General features: G+C 44.7%; 1 protein-coding gene across 4 annotated transcripts in view; it reads right to left on the minus strand.

Annotated features, from left to right (window-relative positions):
• The window catches only part of Iqgap2 (IQ motif containing GTPase activating protein 2), a 278,808-nt gene that overhangs the window by 18,966 nt on the left and 240,764 nt on the right, over positions 1-19,078 (minus strand). For all 4 annotated transcript variants that reach the window (XM_006985748.4, XM_076552086.1, XM_076552088.1 and 1 more), the window contains 7 exons: positions 17,205-17,429; positions 14,666-14,806; positions 14,160-14,244; positions 13,283-13,515; positions 10,024-10,156; positions 4,148-4,250; positions 2,641-2,782 (listed from right to left, as the gene is read on the minus strand). In XM_006985748.4, coding sequence (XP_006985810.2) covers positions 2,641-2,782; positions 4,148-4,250; positions 10,024-10,156; positions 13,283-13,515; positions 14,160-14,244; positions 14,666-14,806; positions 17,205-17,429 — 1,062 coding nt within the window. The remainder of the gene's footprint in view (positions 1-2,640; positions 2,783-4,147; positions 4,251-10,023; positions 10,157-13,282; positions 13,516-14,159; positions 14,245-14,665; positions 14,807-17,204; positions 17,430-19,078) is intronic.

Consider the following 19,078-nt stretch of genomic DNA (forward strand, 5'->3'; position numbering starts at 1 on the left):
AAGCATGAGAAAGACAGTATTTGTTTTAAATGTGAATGCTTCCTTGAAGTCTTTGAGGGCAAAAATACCCTATTATATAGGAAACCACAAAGAACATGAAAATATAGAACACAGATCATAGAACATGGGAAAACCAAGCTGGTGTAGACCTAGAAGCTCCATTCCTATCGGCTTTCACATTGCTGGGAGGTGTTATGCACACTATCAGAAGAGAAAAGTAATCACTGATGTTATTCTGCCATGAATCCCGTGAGCTCCAATAATGTCTGACCTGGCAAGACATGCTCAGTGGTGAAATAAGGACATGAATAGTGTGGGAGTAACCAACTATTTTAGTAGATTTAAGGTCCACTCTACAAGATGGATCCTGCATTTGGTAACATTATTGGGCCAAGAACCTATGGCTAGATAGGTCTTAGGCCCTAGGCAAGAACCTACTACAATTATTCTGCTAAATGGACGTAGTATAAACCAACCTCTAGTGACCTATCAGACCCATAGATTAAAGCATCCTTCAGCCTTCATCAGAGTCGTTTCTGTTTGTAGCAGGCGATGCTTAACACAGAGACCCACAGCTGACCAAGGCGCAGAGAATAAGAGACTACAGAATGTTCAGCACTAAGTGAAACATGCATATGGCACCCCCACCTCCAAAGGCTCCGTGATCATTGTGGATGAGGAGACAGAGTGTAAGAGCCAGATGCAGGGGACGACACCAAGGGAACCGGGTCTTCTGAACAGAGCCGTGCATATGAACACACAGTGGTTTCCAGAGCATGCACAAGAGCCATGTAAGCTCAAGCCAGACAAAATTCCAGCATGGAGAGGGGAGTTGGGTACATCGTTCTACCCCTAGTTGAAGAGCGATCAGCAACTGTCAGCTGCTGGGAGAGGAAGGGTCAGTTTTCTCTAAAAATGTAGCCCAGTAGTCAACTATGCTCCTGGGGAAGACCATACATTCCTGATCATTTGGGCAGCGCAAATTGGCCTTGATGGAAGAGTGGGGGGAAAAAAGGACACAAGTTAGGTGGGAAGAGTGGGGTGAGGGAGGGTGAGTATAATCAAGTCATGGGGAAAATTCACAAACAATTATAAATTATATATATATATATAACTATATATATATAACTATATATATATATAAAACTATATAACTATATATTGAAAAAAGTAGTAGTAGCATGGATTACATGGTGGCCACTGCTGCTTGACAAAGTTCCAGCATGTTGACTTTGCAGATCCCAATTCTCCAGAACTTTTACTTTCATTTTTAATGATTCTCACTATGTGTTACGGGAGTTTCCTTATGCCTTTTCCTTTGGAAAATTTTGTGTGGGCTCTGAGGGATGAAAATGTATACAAAATGGCAGCCTCTTTAAACAAAATAATTCTTTGGAACAAAATCCCCGCCACCTTGGAACCATATGGCGTGATAACTGTGCCTACTCCCACACAAGTTAACACCAAGCTGCTAAGAAAATGTAGAAAAGTTACATAGGCTTGATAAATAAGGAATATTTAATAATTAAGATTTATAAGCTCCTAAAGTCTACTCAGCTTCTCAGTAATATTTGTCTAGCTTCATCTTTGCTCACTTTAAGCTTTAGCTATTTGGATAAACTTATCTACATATTAAAAAAAACCTGCAATATTCTATAATGAAGTGTTTGGTCCCCTGAGGAAGTCCTTTCCCCAAGACTAGGCATTTCGGCAAAAGTCCCCATTCCCTCAAGGGCTTGAAGAAAGTTCCCTCAGCTAAAAAGGGATATATTCTTATCTCTGGCAAGAGGAATTTGTGGCCCTCCATTAACACATGACTGGTGCCTATTAACTTGTCAAGGTCAATGCTAGCCTCCTCAATCCCTGATCTCTGCTACACCCCAGCTCACATGCCCCCTTTCTCCCATTCAATCCTTTGCAATTATAGAGTATAAAAGATGTAGCCTTTTTTTCAATAAACAGGCAGGATTCATTCACAAAGTTAGTCTCCTCTATCCCCTCGCCAACTACACACCTCCTCTTTGGGACCTGAACCAGGCTGGAAATGGACTCAGGCAAAATAGGGTATAAATGTCAATGCTGCTGAACACACCCAGGATTAGTTTAATAAGAAAAACCAATAAATCCAGCAGTGGTCTGTCATGTCTGTCCCTTTTTACATTGTTTTATACTTAAAAAAAGGGGGGTGTGTGTGTTGGGGAGTTAGCTCAGTGGTAGAGCACTTGGCAAGCGCAAGGCCCTGGGTTCGGTCCTCAGCTCTGGAAAAAAAAAGACAAAATAACAACAACAACAACAACAACAACAACAACAACAAAATGGATTAGCAGTGTTTCCTTGCTAATTTTCAACCACTGGAAATACATGTTCAGGTAAATCACTTCATTCCTTCAGGGAATCTAATTATGACATGCAAAACTAAAAAAAAAAAAAAACAAGGCCAAGGCCAACTTTGCAGCCTATTATAGTATTCAGTTCCCTCCTAAACGATGAAGGCTCCATTGTGCTCCGGTTTGATGGAAATACAATGCATTTCAATATTCGCCTACTTCTGAAGGAGTGGCCTACTGAGATTCAGCCCCACGTGAGTCTGCACAGTTCGGGTCACACTGCCGGAACCGTGAACTGTTAGCCCCGACTTACTTTATCATGAGGCTTCTGCCATCGACAGCCTCGCCGTCCTTGATGTCATACTTGCTTGTCAGGGAAAGGGAAATCTCTGTCTTGGAGAGCTGATTGAGAGTGTTTTCCTTGTTAGGGTCATTGGGGTCGACTGCCCCTTCCCCTGTAAGGAAGCAAAACAAGAGGAAACAAAAATGTTATTTTCCCAGTTCGCTCCTGTGGGGACGGACGGCCTCACACTGTAAGATAAGGGTTTTAAGAACACAGGACAGGCTCAGGAATTAAATGGGAGATTTATAGACCCCATAAAGCCTGCATATTCTAGGACATCTGGAGTGGATTTTAAAGCATTGGATCAAAATGTTAATGTGGGGCATAAATATTCACAAAAGAACAAATTAAAGGAAAAAAAAAAGAACTGTGAATAAAAGAAATCTTTCGATTTCAGTAAGGGCTTTGCCATATTTGGAGAGGCTCATTTTCCATGTTTCCTTTCTTTGTGTAAGTCCTTTTCATCGTCTCTAGGGCTTACCTTCAGCAAGGACAAATGGTTTTGTAACCCAAGATGCAAGACATCACAGAATTTTGGGGAGGGTGGGTTCTGGGGGTTGAACCTTGCACATGCTAAGCAGGATGTTTTCCATGGAGCAACACCCTGGCCCTGAGTTAGAGCATTCTTATTGTGTAAGGAGAGACAAAGGAGAAGGCTGATTTTTCCTTTGCCACGGGGTATTAACTGCAGACAGTTTCTTGGTTATGGTTGATGCCCTTGTCTACCCCGCCCCATCCCTTGGTGCTGGGACCCATCTGGCTTGACCCTGTGCAGGCCTTGTGTGCGCTGCCATAGTCTGTGAGTTCATGTGTATCAGTCCTGGTGTGTTTGGGGGAACCCTGTTTCCTTGGAACCAACCACCTCCTCTTAACAATCTTTCTGCTGCTTCTTCGGCACAGCTTTCCAAGCCTTGAGGGGAGGGGCGTGCTGAAGACATCCCAGGTAGGACTGGGCCCTCCAGAGTCTCCAACTCTCTGCATGATGTCCAGCTGTGGGTCTCTGTGTCAGTTCCCATCTACTGCAAGGAAATCATTTTCTCCAGTGGAGTCTCACTGGGTATGTTAACCACACTTTAGGGTCCAGGAGGAGTTGGGCAACACAAGATGAACGCAATAGTGTGGTTTTGGACTTATTGTCTCATATTGCTTTTTTTTTTCTTTTGTCTGATTGCTTCTTTATTTCTGGTGTGTGTGTGTGTGTGTGTGTGTGTGTGTGTGTGTGTGTGTTGGGGGGGTTGTGTGTTTCTTTTTCTTTCTTTTTTTAAAAAAAGACATAAAGTTGGGTGGGTAAGGAGGAGAGGAGGATATAGAATCAAAGCAGAAGAGGAAAATATGATCAAAATCTACTGCATAGAAAAGCTTTTTTCAGAGAGAGAGAGAGAGAGAGAGAGAGAGAGAGAGAGAGAGAGAGAGAGAGAGGGAGAATGGTAGTTATTATCCTTTAAATGAACAAGCGAGGACTAGAATGAGCTCTCACCGAGAAAGGACTCCACTGTGGGTACCTCCCCCAGCGACTCCAGCAGCTCATTCAGCAGGTCACTTTTTTCGGTCACAATGGCATCCTGATGTTCCAGCAGGAGCTATACACAGAGAGCAACAAAGTGCAGAGGCAGAAGTCAGTCCCCATGGACAACTAGACTCACAGAGTTCCAGCTCTTGTTAGGTCCAAGGGCACGCAAAAAATGGGATACTGATCACCAAAGTCTATGAAACTAGAAGCAGACTTTATTCCAAAAATCACCGTGGGGAAAGACTGGGACCACAGTCAGAGTCTGAGATTCTGAAAACTGTGGCAAAGGGGGTGGGAGACAAAGATTTGTCCTGACTATGGGCAAGGCAGGAAAACTCTAGCTAGGAGGAGTTGGTGACCTCCCTCTATTGTAGGAGCCAGAGGTGAGAGTGTTTGCCGTGAGATTGTGTCTCCTCATGATGTCAGAAGCTACAGCCATGAAGTCTCACCAACATGACTGTCTAAACATGAGCTGAACAAGGACAACACCAATGAACACGCCAAAGTGGATGGGGAAAAGCCCATGAGGCCTCAACCCTACACAACAACAACAAACTATAAGCAACTAAGGAGAGCTGAGAGCGGGAGAAATAGTCTTCCCCAGGGAAGAGCGCATCATTGGTTATCCAATATCCAAGGCCAGCCCTGAAATCATATATACAAGTAACATTATACAGACCAAGTAGGTTATATTTAGGAATATATATGTATATACTATACATAAATTCAGTAACAGAAAAAAAGAGACCATGAGTTTGAAAGAGGGCAAGGAGGGGTATTTGGGGGGCAGGGGGGAGGTTGGAAGGAAGAAAGGGAGAAATGTTGTAATTATAAGCTCAAACATTTAAAATATATGTAAAATTATTTTATTTTATTTTATTTTATTATTTTTTTTTTTCAAGACAGGGTTTCTCTGTGTAGCTTTGGAGCCTGTCCTGGAACTCGCTCTGTAGACCAGGCTGGGCTTGAACTCACAGAGATCCACCTGGCCCCACCTCCCAGATGCTGGGATCAAAGGCGTGCGCCACCACTGCCGGGCAAATAATTTTATTTTTAATTGTGTGTATTTGTGTGGGTTTGTACACATGAGTACAGTGTCTGCAGAAGCCAGACGAGAGTATTTGATATCTAGGAGCTAGAACTATAGGCAGTTGTGAACTGTTGGATGTGGGGGAGCAGTACATGCTCTTAGGCCTCGGAGCCATCTCTCTAGCTCTGCCTAGATAGTAAACATAATTCTGACAGTTATTAAAGTTGTAGACACAGGCACAGCTTTAACTTTTGTCTCACAGGGAAATGCCAATGGCTCATTAAGAAATTGTAGCAAGGGGTGGAGATGTATGTTCACAAAGGAAGCCCTGGGGTTGATCCTAAGCACTGGGTGTGGTAGCTGAGACCCGTAATCACAGCTCTGGGGATGAGGAGGCAGGGGGATTAGAAAGGATCAGAAGTTCAAGATCATCGGAAGGTTTGAGGCCAGCCTAGGCAACACAAGACCATATGAGAAAGAAAGAAAACCACTATCGTGGGAAAGGGGTACACAAAATTCTTTTCAGCACAATCTTGTTTTTTAATGCCTCACCGCTGAGTTTCCCACAACCATTATGGCAAATGAGGAAAAAATGATAAAGTGTGGCATTAGTTTCTTACCAACCTCTGGCAGCAGCTGGAAAGGTATGTACCTATCTACCTTCAGAGACAAATCATGCAGTACCAGATTATAGTGCTTACCCCCCCTGCACCCCTCCCCCCAGTCATCACTTACTTTTTTTTTTTTTTTTTTGGAGACAGGGTCTCTCACAGACCCAGAACTCACCATGTGGCTAAGCTGGCAGACAGAGAGCCCAGGGGTCTCCCTGTCTTCCCCTTTCCAGCAATGGGACCGCAAGGTGGCACTATCATGTCTAGCTTTTTGAAAAACCATCTGTTTATTATGGGTATGAATGCTTTTCCTAAGTGTATGTATGTGCATCACTTGCATGCCTGGTGCCCGAGGGATTCAGAAGAGGACGCTGGGGGCATTTCCAGAGTGCTGGAAGCCACCACATGGGTGCTAGGAACCAGACTCCTGGCCTCTGCAAGAGCAACGTGTGTGCTTAACCTCAGAGCCATTTCTTCAGCAATCCATTCCCGGCTTTAAAACCCAAACCGAAACATGGGTTCTGAGGATTGAACTCAGGCCCCACTGAACTCTCTCAGCAACCCTCCAGGCCCCCCTTACTTTAGCTGGTCAGAAAACATCAAGAATCTCTCAAGGCAAGGGCAGCGGAAACGCTAGGGATACCATGAAGCCTCAAACAGGAAATGCTCTTGCTCTGGAGGCCTCAGTAGGAGGGTGGGAGGTGAAGCCAGGAAGGACAATAAATACATCCGTTTCTGTTTGCATTTCTAAGTTGAAACAGTGTTTCTAGGCTACTGGCACCCCTGGGGACAGGAGACAGCCACTTAACCTTGAGCTTGTGAAATGGTGAATCATAACCAAAAGCTAGTCTTTTTTTATTTTTATTTTTATAATTGAGATATAAATCATCTCACGTCAAACCCACTCATTTTAAATACAACCATGCCTCTTTAGCCTGTTCAGCCATGAGCACTGTTAGGAATTTTCTTTCATTCCATGAATCTATAAGATTAATGGAGGGTTGTTCATTTATTTTTCAGACAGTTGTCTCTCTAGGTAGCCTTGGCTGGCCTGGAACTCATTATGCAGACCAGGCTGGCCTTGAACTCACAATGAGTGATCCACCAACCTCTGTCTCTGAGTGCTGGGATTAAAGTTGTGTGCCACTGCACTCAGCCTGAACGGTTGTTTAATGCTGAATTTTCTGAACAGCTTCCAGACAATTGTTAATTGTGTAGGCGTCTTCTTCTTCCTCCTCATCCTTTTCTTTTTTAAAAATAGTATCTGTAGTGCTGGCTAGCCTGGTACTTGCTACGTAGCCCTTCTCAAACTCTCGGCTATTGTCTTCCCTCAGCTTCCCTAGTATCGGGGTTATGGGCATATATTACCATTCCAGGAGCTGAGTGGATTTTTAGTGGAGTAGCAGCTTTAGACGCAGAGAAGGCAAGGGAAAGAATGCATTTGACCTGTGTTCATTGTACTTATTTTCTTAAAGAGAGGGTCTCATGTGGTGCAGGCTGGCCTTGAACTCAGTATGCAATCTCGGAAACTTCTGATCCCCCTGCCTCCGCTTCCCCGAGCACTGAGGTTACATAGCACTGCCACATTCCATTTACACAGTGTTGGAGCTCTGAGTGTTCTAGGAAAGTGTTATCATCGGAGCTGGGTCCCTAGCTCCAGCATATTTATTTTCTTCCAAGTTTCTGTTTATGCCAAGGCATGCTAGTTTCTCATGATAGACATATTTAGTTTTAAAGCAAAAGAATACGAATTGTCCCTTTAAAAGTTAGTGGATTCAAAGAAAGATACGGACAGAGACATAAAGACAGAAGGGTAGAATCTTGAAGTGTGCTTTTTTTTTTTTTTTTTTTTTTTTTTTGCGGGGGAGTTAGAGAAGAAAATCCACTGGGTGGTGAATTTATGTTCTCATTCTCTTCTGAGACAGGGCCAGCTGATTTGGCTGCTATCTCTGAGGAGGAGGATTTATTATACGTAGCTAGTATCTACCCTTTATCCTGTTAATTAGAGAATGCAAATCATCTTCTGAAAGAGTCTGTCTTAAGAGCTGATGCCGAAGTCCTGTTTTTCAGAGAGCCAGGACCAAGCAAACAGCCATGGGCTTGGCAGGCCAGGCAGCTGATGGGTTGTGTCTGTCTCAGACGCCTCTGCACTCAGACAGCAGACAGGACGGACTCCACTGTGACGCATTGTCCCATTACATCTGCTCCCAATCCAGCACAAAGGAACTTCAAGCCAGTCGCCAGCCCCGTTCCCAGGACTTTGTTCTGTTTTTAATTCTTTTTTTTTTTTTTTTTTTTTTTTTTGGTTTTCCGAGACAAGCTTTCTCTATATGACAGTCCTGGCTGTTCTGGAACTTGCTCTGTAAACCAGGCTGGCCTCGAACTCACAGAGATGTGCCTGCCCCTCTCCTGAGCAGCTGGGGTTAAAGGTGTACACCACCACCACCTTGCCTTTTCCTTTAGAACCCAGCAATCTAAATGAGGACAGTAACATTTTCTCTCTGCCACCCGTGAGAAAGAACCTCACTCTCAAAAAGAATGTCTCACTACTTCTGTATTTGGATACTCCTTCCTGGAAGCATGTGACCAAGATGATCATATTTATTTGAGATGGATAAAGTACCATCAGAGAGTCAAGTGGATCAGTACTGAAATGTACGTGTTTTCTTGTCCACTAGAAAGTTACTTTTGGAAGCGATTCATTGCTGGACAGTTTTGTTCTTGATCTAGGGATCTACAGAAAGGAGGCTGACCAACTCACTTAATTGGTACGTATCGAAAGCTTGTGCAAATGTCAGTTTCCTGTTCTAACCTCAAAAGACAAAAGTCAAAACCGGGCCCTTCTTTCCTCCAAACCCCCATTCAAGCTGTGGAAAAAGTGCTTAACGATGAAGGCTGGACTTTCAAGCAGCTGGTTTGCCCCAAGTTCTGGTGGGTTGAGATATTGGGGCATGGCTTTTGAATGATGGGTATTTGAGATGCGTCCCCCAGTGATGAGTACAATCCAAAATTGGATTTATTCTTCACTGAAATATCTAGATCTCTAGAACTTTGGTATGGATCTGAATCCCTTGGGATTATTAGGATGCAGATTTGGACCTGGGTGGTCTGGGATACATTGCTAAACCATCCCCAGGACCCTGTTTTGACTAGCAAAGTTTAAAATTGTTTGAGAAAAAGTTATCTAATTCAATTTCAGAATTCCAAAAACCTAATTCCAAGCCAAGCATGGTGGCTCATGTCTGTAATCCTTCTACTTGTGAGCTACATAGTAACTTCTAGGTCTAAACCCATAATATTCCAGGTGAAGTAGGTGAGGCTGTGGTACAGTGTGGCAGTGCATGCCTGTGTGCATGCAGGAGGCTGAGGCAGGAGGATCTTGAATTTGAATCCAGTTAGAGCTACCTAGTGATCCTCTTGCCTTGAAAAAAACCAAAACAACAAAAATTCCACAAAACAAAACTTAATTCCAATTGCATTTAAAGGCAAAATAAGTTCCAATTATCGATATAACCTCCAGTGCGTGGCTTCTCTTTATAGCAAAAGATGGTCAAGCCGCCCCAGGCTTCCTAATTCCTTCCTGGTGTCACTGTGGAGTGCTGACGGCTGATTGTGATGTTTGCGTGAGAACTAGATACAGGCACCATGACACAGCACAGACTGAAATTCTGAGAAACCTGGTTTTAGAACAATGACAGCCCATCCTGCAGGAGGAGGGTCCTTATCTGCCTGCATACCCTGGTTTCCACCTCTCTCTCCCCCAGCACCCCCCCTCTGAGCAGCACATCACTTCCTGACCTTTTGGCTAAGATTAAGTGATGGATATCCAGGCACCAGAAGACGGAGAACAGTCTCTGTTTCCCAGAAAATGGCTGCAAAAGCTGAACGCACTCCTGCAAGGGGCAGAAGCAGGTGGGTCTAGGCATCACAGCTGTGGGAGGTGAGCAAAACCCCGGGGCTTACGTGGGCCTGGGTTTAAACTGTGTCTGCACCATCTTGCATTGCAAAGGTTAACTGTCTTGCTTGGGAAGGGTTTTACTAATGTCCAAGAGTCAGGGAGGAATTAAGGGAGGGGCTTATTGGGTTTAAAAATAGACACACGAGCACAAGCTATGGCAAGTCTGGCTGGGACCAGGCATTTTCCAGTGAATGGATGTCTGATCACGACCTGGGGCCAAGACCCCCCTCTTGACCCCACTTACTAAATGCGTATTGATGATTTCTTCAATTGAAATATAAATGACTGGTTTGCTGACGGTCACCAAGTCTGTGTATTTGTCCATATTAAACTTCTCTTCTGGCTCATGGACATCACATGCTTCTTGGAAATATTTCCTAAAAATAAGGGAAAAGAGGTGTTAAGATAGAGCTGAATTTGTAAGTGGAATAGTGTCACTAAAATAAGTTTTGAAATGATGGCTGGAGCACGCCCCTCCATCCCAACCTTGGGGCACTTGCTATAGCTTCTTCCAGGGTGACTCTTCATGGTGGTGCTCATCCATGCTTCTGGATCCTGAACCTCAAACTGGTCCTCAAATAGGATGAGAGATAAATGTGGGCCTTGGGGCCATGGCCCAGTAAGATCAAATCATGGGCAGGATTTCATAACAATGTTATAACTTTAACAATGACCTCTGAAATGTCACTGACAATGGTAAGATGAAGCATTCCTTGGTGTTGGGGAGATGGCCTAATGGGTGACTCATGAACACCAGAGTTTGCATCTCAAGCACCCACACAAAAAAGCTAAGTGTGATAGCATGTGCCTGAGACTGTACTGTTGGGGAGGAAGGCAGAGACAGGCAGATCCTGGGAGCTCATTGGCCAGCCAGCCTACCCAAACAGATGAGCTCCAGGTTCAGTCAGCGGCCACATCTCAAAATTGAAGTAGAAGGTGACAGAGAAGACGTCCAATGCCAACCTTGTTTTTCCACAGGCATGCACACATGCATGTACATGACCTACCCCAATACATGCACACACTTAACACATATCAAAGCTACTCTTTGTGGTGTGTGTGTGCTGAAGACTGATCCCAGGACTTTGCACATGCTAAGTACATGTGTAGCAGGAATCTTAAAAAGTTCTTATTAATACGATCAAACCTGAGGCCAAGTATTGGGGTGAACATTGGAAGATCAGAGAGACAGAACAAGCCACAGCTAACCTCACCAACTTCTCAGCTGGTCTTGTTTCCTCAGACTGGAAGCTTCTGTGTCCTCATCCCAATGGCTCTCAGCTGAACTGTTGCTTGAAAGCCTGAAGCTTAACCAGCTAAGAGCTTAACTAGCCAAATGCTTCTAGTTTCTGGTCCTCATGCCTTATATACCTTTCTGTTTTCTACCACCACACCCTGGGATTAAAGGCTCGATTTCTGAGTCACCATGCTTGGCTGTATCCTTGAACAGATGGATTTCTGTCTCTGGAATGCTAGGATTAAAGGCATGTGCTACCACTGCCTATCCTAAGTATCTAGTGGCTTTTCTGTTCTCTGACTCCAGATAAGTTTATTAGGGTGCACAATATTTTGGGGAACACAATACCACCACATACATGCTTTCCCAATTGAGTTATATCCCCAGTCCAGTCCTAAGTCAAATCATTCCTCACCTGAGAATTAAGTTTTACAGAGAATGTAATTGCAAAAACAATTCAGTCAACTGGTTACCTTAAATGACTCAAGCTCCTGGGTCTACAACACCCTAACCTCCCTCTGAAGGTTCTGATGCCAGTTGGACAAAAAGGGCAGCTAAGCCTCCTCTTTCATACCAGATCTAAGCAGTGGGGCCTGGCCAACGGAGAGACTGTTTCAGCGAAAACACGAATGCCAAACAATGCTAGACTGAGGCCTAAGAAGTCTCTTATTTTAAACTAGAGCTGATGAAGCCAGAGAGATGAAAAAGGAAAAAACAAAAACAAGTGTCTGTGATTATCGTTTAGAAGAAGCCCTTGGTAGGTTTTAACCAAGAGACCTTTTCCCGAATACATGTATATGTGTTTGTGTGTTTGTGTGTGTGTGTGTGTGTGTAATATTTATATGTATGTGTGTGTAATTTGTGTGTGTGTGTGTGTGTATAAAATATATGTGTTTTATTCTATATAGTTTCAAGGGTTTTGTTTATGCCTGAAATCATTTATGACATGTTTTCTAGGGCACGTGAGGCCTCTGCACTAGAGCTGACTTCTCCCTTCCCAGCCCTGGGCCAGGTGAGGCACCCATGTTTTGGGGTGTCATGCTCCCCAGTGACAGACAGTAGGTCTTCCTGTGAGGTCTTGTGTATAATTGTTTGTGGGGTGCTGAGGAATGACAAGAATAAATACCAGAATAAATATGAGTGAAGAGGAAAAAGATGCACTCATGAGACTATGCTTGGAAAACAGGAGGCTGGCGAAGATAACTTTAGAAGAAAGGATCTAGGTGTGCTAATGCTCTCGGGAGGCAGAGGCAGGCAGATCTCTGTGAGTTCGAGGCCATGCTGGTCTACAGAGTGAGTTCCAGGACAGCCAAGGCTACGTAGGATGACCCTGTCTCAAACAAACAAATTAAGGAAAAGGAAGGTCTAAGAACATTTGAGAGTTGGTAAGGGACATACTATTGCTTCTCGTTAGTGAGAAGTAAAATTGGCAGCTGAAGAAATCGAAACTTCCCAGAGTGAGAGGATTTGGGGTAACTTTCTCACAAATGGTACAGATGTCACAGAAAGACGTGACTCAGAAGGCAAAGCTGTGAACCTGGAGGAAATGAGGACCGGGAAGTCCCTTTCCAAGTGAGGACAACAGAGGTCACACTGACGTCACATAAACTCTATAGTCTACCACAGACAGGAGAGCAAGCACAAGCCAATGTGAGGTGTCTGCTCAGAGCTCTCAGATGCACGTGTGACGCCAGCTTTTCACTCCTTCTCTGTCCTTGTCGGGTGACCGGTGACAGAATCAGGAGAAAGAAATGGAGCCAAGAGAATGAACTCTGGGGCACACGACTAAGAAGGCTTAAGGACGGTGCAGGGCATGTTCACGCAGGATCATCTATCAATACAAAAGCTGGGGCTTCCCCAACCTTCCCAAAAGGAAACGCATCGTTTCCTACCATTGTTGCAGATAAGGCCAATTCTTCCCTACTGGAAAACAAGTTGGAAAAAGAAATAAAGTTACCTTCTTAGGGTCAACAAAACTCTTCAGTAGAGTGTATTATTCTAAATACTATGAGTGTGTCCCACGTGAGGGCGAGTGTTTCATCAGAGTCCTGGGAGGACTCAGTGTAGCGGGATGGAGGGGGTGGGGTGGGAGCAGCTGGCCTGAGCCATCTTGCCTGCTCCTTTCCTTCTTCCTCCCGGAGGCAGCTGCTGGAAGGCACAGGCACACGGGGTTCCTGTGCCCCTCCAAGGCCCTGGGTCTAGGTACAGAACATGTCATCCTTCTCCATCTTCCCACGTGTTCCTTTAAGAGGAAGGACCCTCTCACCTGAATTCCTGATAGGTTTCTGATAAATAATTGTTCATGGATGACAGATGCTCATTCTCGCCCTCAAACAGCTTGTTGGAGGCTGCATGTTGAAGAACCTTTGCCACAGAGCCCAGGTTTCTCCTCTGGTCGGAATTGATCTGTCCTCCGGCTGTCATGTCGATGATGTCGAAGCCATCTGGAGCCACGATGGCTGGGTTCATGTATCGGTAGTAGAGGAGGTTTCCAACAATCTGCATGATGAGAGGAGAAAGGACATTTCCAAGAGACAAATGAGCTCTGGTGGTTTTTTATCTTTAAGTATACATTACACTTATCTTTTTTTTTTCATGTTTACATTTTCCAAGAGAGTGGGTCATTGTCAGACATGAATCATCTTTTTTAGCATTAGAAATTTTAAGAATCACATTCATTCTCTCTCTCTCTCTCTCTCTCTCTCTCTCTCATATGCACACGTCACAGTGAACATGTAGAAGCAGAGGGACAACCTGTAGGAGTTGATTCTCTTCTACCACGTGGGTCCTAGGGATCAAACTTAGGTTGGCAGCCTTGGTGGCAAACGTCTTTACCCACTGAACCATCTCCCCAGCCCTGACATGACTCCTTTACAAAGCATTAGATGTAGGAGGTGAACATAACCACATACTAACACTATATGTCATACACAGTGAAAAATAGGCTTATGACCCCCCAAATGCTCGAATACCGAGAACTGCAAGGATGTGTGAAGTTTCGAAATCAGCCTCAACAGACAATAACCTCAGCAGTCATTCAGTGCAGAAGATCTGTATCTAAAGGACCCCACACAAGCGTCTGTTGGTAATTCTAGCTCAGAACCCCGAGAGAAACTGCGGTGAGGTCGCCCTCGAGAATCTACCTTCAATAGCTCTTCTTCCGTGGCATCGGGGAATTTCTCACGGATGGAGTTCTTCAGTACTTTGGCTATATACCTCAATCCATAACTACACGTGGAACAGATGACAAAAGAAAATAATGGGAAAAGGCTAAGTGAGCTAGCAGAATAGCAAGTCTCCCCGTCAACCAACGCTCCGCAGTTTTCCTAAAACGTCAACATAAAGTGAGATGCAATGGAATCACAGGGCTGACGCTAGCACCTGAGCGCTGCTTGTGGCCATTGGAGGGTGGGTATGAATCCAAATCATTCCGTAGGCCACCTTGTATTTCTAGTTTTGGTTGGTTTGTTTTGATAGAGTCTTGTTATAGAGTCCGGTCTGGTCTCATATTCACAATCATCGTTCCTGACTCTAGATCATCATTTTAAACAGCAAATGCAACACAAGTGGTTTACTCTTTACTCCAGGCCTTAGGTAATATTCCGAGAACTTCAGCCAAGACCGCTAAAGTCGCTACGAGTCGACTTACGGCAGCAGATCGAGGGAAGAAATGATCGAACCCAGGACTTTGTCGGTGACTTTCCTCAGGTTTTCAATAGAGGCCTCCAGTTTATTCCTCACCTCCGGGTATGTCAGGGCTTGCTCTGTGGTCACGTCATAAGGCAACTTGCTGGAAATACAACAAGGGTTCAAATGAACAGGTGCTGAGGTCCACGTGTGAGCACCAGTGTCCTGCCAGCTGGCTCTGTAGTCGGGCTCTGTGGAATGAGCTGGAGGTTGCCCATGACTCCAGCTAAGCAAGACACACACAGTGCACCTCCCACTACTGCTGAATCAGTAGGGACTCCAAGCCTCCCTCTTAGCGTTAATGGAAAAAGAAACGTGGACCAGGTTATGTAGACTCAACTAATCCTTCCTTCCTTCCTTCCTTCCTTCCTTCCTTCCTTCCTTCCTTCCTTCCTTCCTTCCTTCCTTCCTCCCTCCCTCCCTCCCTCCCTCCCTCCCTATTATTTTTGTTGCTGATTGAACCCACAGCCTTGTACATGCTAGGCAAAGGCTTTCTAGTGAGCTATGACCTCAACCCCTATTTCCCTTTTTAAAGTTTATGAGATGGTCTCGCACAGTCCAGGCTGGCCTTAAACTTCCTATGTAGGTGAGGTATCTCAGTTACTTTTCTGTTGCTGTGACAAAACACCATGACCAAGACAACTGGTAAAAGAAAATGTTTAATTTGAGGCTAACGGTTCCAGAGGGTCAGAGTCTATAATAATCATGGCAGGGAACATGGCAGGTGGGCAGGCAGGCAGGTATGGCGCTAGAGTAGTATCTGAGACCTTATATCCAGATTCACAAATAGAAGCAGAAATAGCTAACTGGGAACAGCATGGGCTTTTGAAACCTCAAATCCCATCCCCAAGTGACACATCTCTTTCAACGAGGCCACAACTCCTAATCCTTCCCAAACAGTTCTACCAACTGTGGACCAAGTATTCAAATATATGAGCCCACTGGGACCTTTCTCCTTCAAACCACCACAGTGAGGCTAGCTTTGAACTCCTGATCTTAATGTCTCTATCTCCCAAGTGTTAGAATTATAGGTGTGTTCCGCCATGCCTGCTTCTTTTCATTTTTTATGCAATAAAAATCTAATGCATTAGCTGTGTGGTGGTGGCACAAGCCTTTAGTCCTAGCACTTGGGAGGCAGAGGCAGGTAGATCTCTGTAAACCCAAGTTCTCTGTCCCAAATGCCTGTTTCAAAATATCACATAACAGATCTCTGTGAGTTCCAGGACAGCCTGGTGTACAGAGTTAGTTCCAGGGCAGCCAAGGCTATAAAGAGAAACTCTGTCTCAAAAAACAAACAAACAAATATAATGGGTTCATTATAGTAAAAAAAAAAATAATAAAAAAACAAAACCAGCACATAAGGAAATAGCACTGATAAAGAGATAACCAATTTCATATCTTAGTAAATAACTTTCCAAGTCCTTCTATGTATGATATATAGGCCTCACACACTCATGGGTGCAAGGACATTTGGATGTGTACATCCCATAGAAACCCCAGGTGTGTGCATATATATATATATATATATATATATATATATATATATATATATATAACCAACCTTTTAAAAAAGAAAATGGGTGATTGTACTGAAATATAAAAGAAAGACACATCATGAACATATTTCCAGTGTCAATAAACACAACTCTACGCTTCCACTCCAAACAGGCGCCTACTCCATTATGTGGTATAGAAGCATTTACTCAGTAAATCCCCACAGTAAATATTTTGAATTTCATGACTTTTCACTATGACAGACAGTACTATGACAACCGCCCACGTAGTTCTCCGACATCTTAATTACTTCACGGGGCATCCTTTTGCAGGAAAACAAAAGCTTGGATTGCTTAGATCACAAACTACTCCCGGAAGAAGCCAAGCCCACCCGGACCATTGCTGCTTACAGCTACTCATTGGAAAATGACAAAGGATTTCTGGTCTAGATTTAGAAACACCAAGAATAAACAAGGAAAGGGATTGCAGAGCTGAGATGGGGGTCGATTGCTTCTGAAATGTGAAAATACCATTGAGTATTAAGAAGACTAAGAGTCTGGGGGCTGGGAGCTCACTCAGCTAGTGAGGTGATTACCTCACGTGCACAGGGACACGAGCACAGTGCCAGAACCCACAACAAGAAAGCCAGGAATGATGGCGAACACTTGTAATCCCAGCTCTGCAGAGATGGAGACAGGAGGATTCTGGAGCTCATTGGCCGGCCAGCCTAGCTGAATCGTGAATTCCAGGCCAGTGAGATACACTGTCTCAAAAAAAAAAAAAAAAAAAAAAAAAAAAAGAGAAAAGATAGACATGTACAAAGGCGCACGCAAACACACACACACACACACACACACACACACACACACACACACACACACACACCCCACCACCACCACCGCTGCTGACAACAACAACAACAACAACAAAATCAACCAAAGAAACCAAACTTTAAGAATTAATAATTACAAAGCATGACAAAGCCGGCATCCCCCTGCCTCTGTTACCTGGCCTCTCCAGTCTGTGTTTCCAGTTGGTTCACCCAAGCCTTGTACACCTCCACGGGGTTGGTGTTGATGATCAGGGCCTTGTCCTCAATGATCTCTTTTACCACTGGAGCCAGGAGCTGGCGCAGGGTGTTCTGTCCCCGGGCCCCTCTGTTGAAGCTGACGACCATCTTGATGACTGTAGGGTTGCCCGTCACTATGTCCTGGACCTGGTCCACCTTTGACCTAAGCAAAGCCCAAGCCAAGACAAAATGAAGCTGCAGCCTCAGGCTCATCCTACAGGGAGGTGTGGGCTGCAAATGGACCATAGCTAAGTTGAATGGGGGACACACCTAAGATGATGACCTGGGACCAGCTAAAATGACCAGTGACAGCTAAGATGACCAGGGACAGCTAGAATGACTGGGGACTACTAGGATGACCCAGGACCAGCTAAGATGACCAGAGACAGTTAAGATGACCCAGGACCAGCTAAGACGACTGGGTGGCACTGACCCTCAGTTTACCACATTTGGAAGGAGTCTTTCTTGGTTGAATGAACTCTCTGGACATCTTCAGATCCCTCGTAAATTCACTGCCATGTGGCTTCTAGCTGCATGCTGTGGCTGGGCTACCTGGCTCTCAAGCTCTCCTCTTGATTACTCTCCATTTCTACATTCTATCCCCGTCCTTATTAGACCCGGGCATTCCTTTTTATTTTCTCAGCAGGTATTTCTTTCAACACAATGTTACATTCTCTTTGTGTTCGGGACCAGCGACATGGACTAGCAGGGTGGATGGGGTAAAGTCAGTGATCCAGCCAGTTACTGGTGCATCAAAGCTGGGCCATATCATGCTGTCCCCTCATTCAGTGACGCACATAGCTTGAGTGACTGCTTTCGTTGGGACTCATCCATGGGTCTGAATTTCTAAGTCACACCTCATTCCTAGGGGCCACTCTGGAATTTATTATTTCCTTTACATATTTTCATCCACATGTTCTCTATTGTTCAAACTCCAGTGTGTTAAACACACAAAATATCTTTTCCCTATCACTCTCTTCATGTCTCTGACTTGGATAGCTCTGTTTCATTCAGCTTATGTACTTTGCTCAGGTTAATTTTCTCAAAACAACAAGAACAACATGTTAAAAGACCTTCCACTGCTCCCCAGAAGGTAAAGAGAGAGGCCGGAAACATGGCTCAGCAGTACTTAGTAAAAGTGCTTAGTACTCCAGAGGACTATAGTTTGGGTCCCAGGACCCATGCCTGGTATCTCACAACTGTCTGTAATTCCAGTTGGGGAATCTAATACCCTCTGCTGGCTTCTGTGAGCAGATAGACAGACAGACACAGACACACGCACCACAAACACACACATACTCCACACCCCCACATACATACCTCCCACACAAATACCCCCCCCCCACACACACACGCACGCACGCACGCACGCACGCACGCACCTTCTCTCCGTGTTTTCTGTGACAGGGCCCCAGCCCATCTTTGCAGCCTCACCTCCTGGCAGTCACCAGGCCATTTCTTGGCCAGAGCAATCGACTTTCTTGTATCTGTGCCCATGCTGTTTCTACCCCTTTCTAGCTCTTGTAGTGATGCCTCAAAATGTGGGCCAGGCAGCAGCTCTTTCAGAAAAACTGAATTCAGTTGATCTCAGTGGGACTTTCCTCCACATCCCTCTGACCCCGCATGTGTCCATGAAAATTACTTTGTTGATACTTCATAACTAATTTTGCTACTCTTATGAATCATAATGTAAACATCTGATAGGCAACCCCTAAAGAGGTCACGACCCACAGGTTGAGAAGCACTGATTTAGTCTCAATAAGCATGCAGGAATGAACCCAGCAGGCGCTGTGCTTGCCCTCCTGGAGCTGA

Source organism: Peromyscus maniculatus, chromosome 15 (assembly GCF_049852395.1).
Source record: "Peromyscus maniculatus bairdii isolate BWxNUB_F1_BW_parent chromosome 15, HU_Pman_BW_mat_3.1, whole genome shotgun sequence".
Lineage (NCBI taxonomy): Eukaryota > Metazoa > Chordata > Mammalia > Rodentia > Cricetidae > Peromyscus > Peromyscus maniculatus.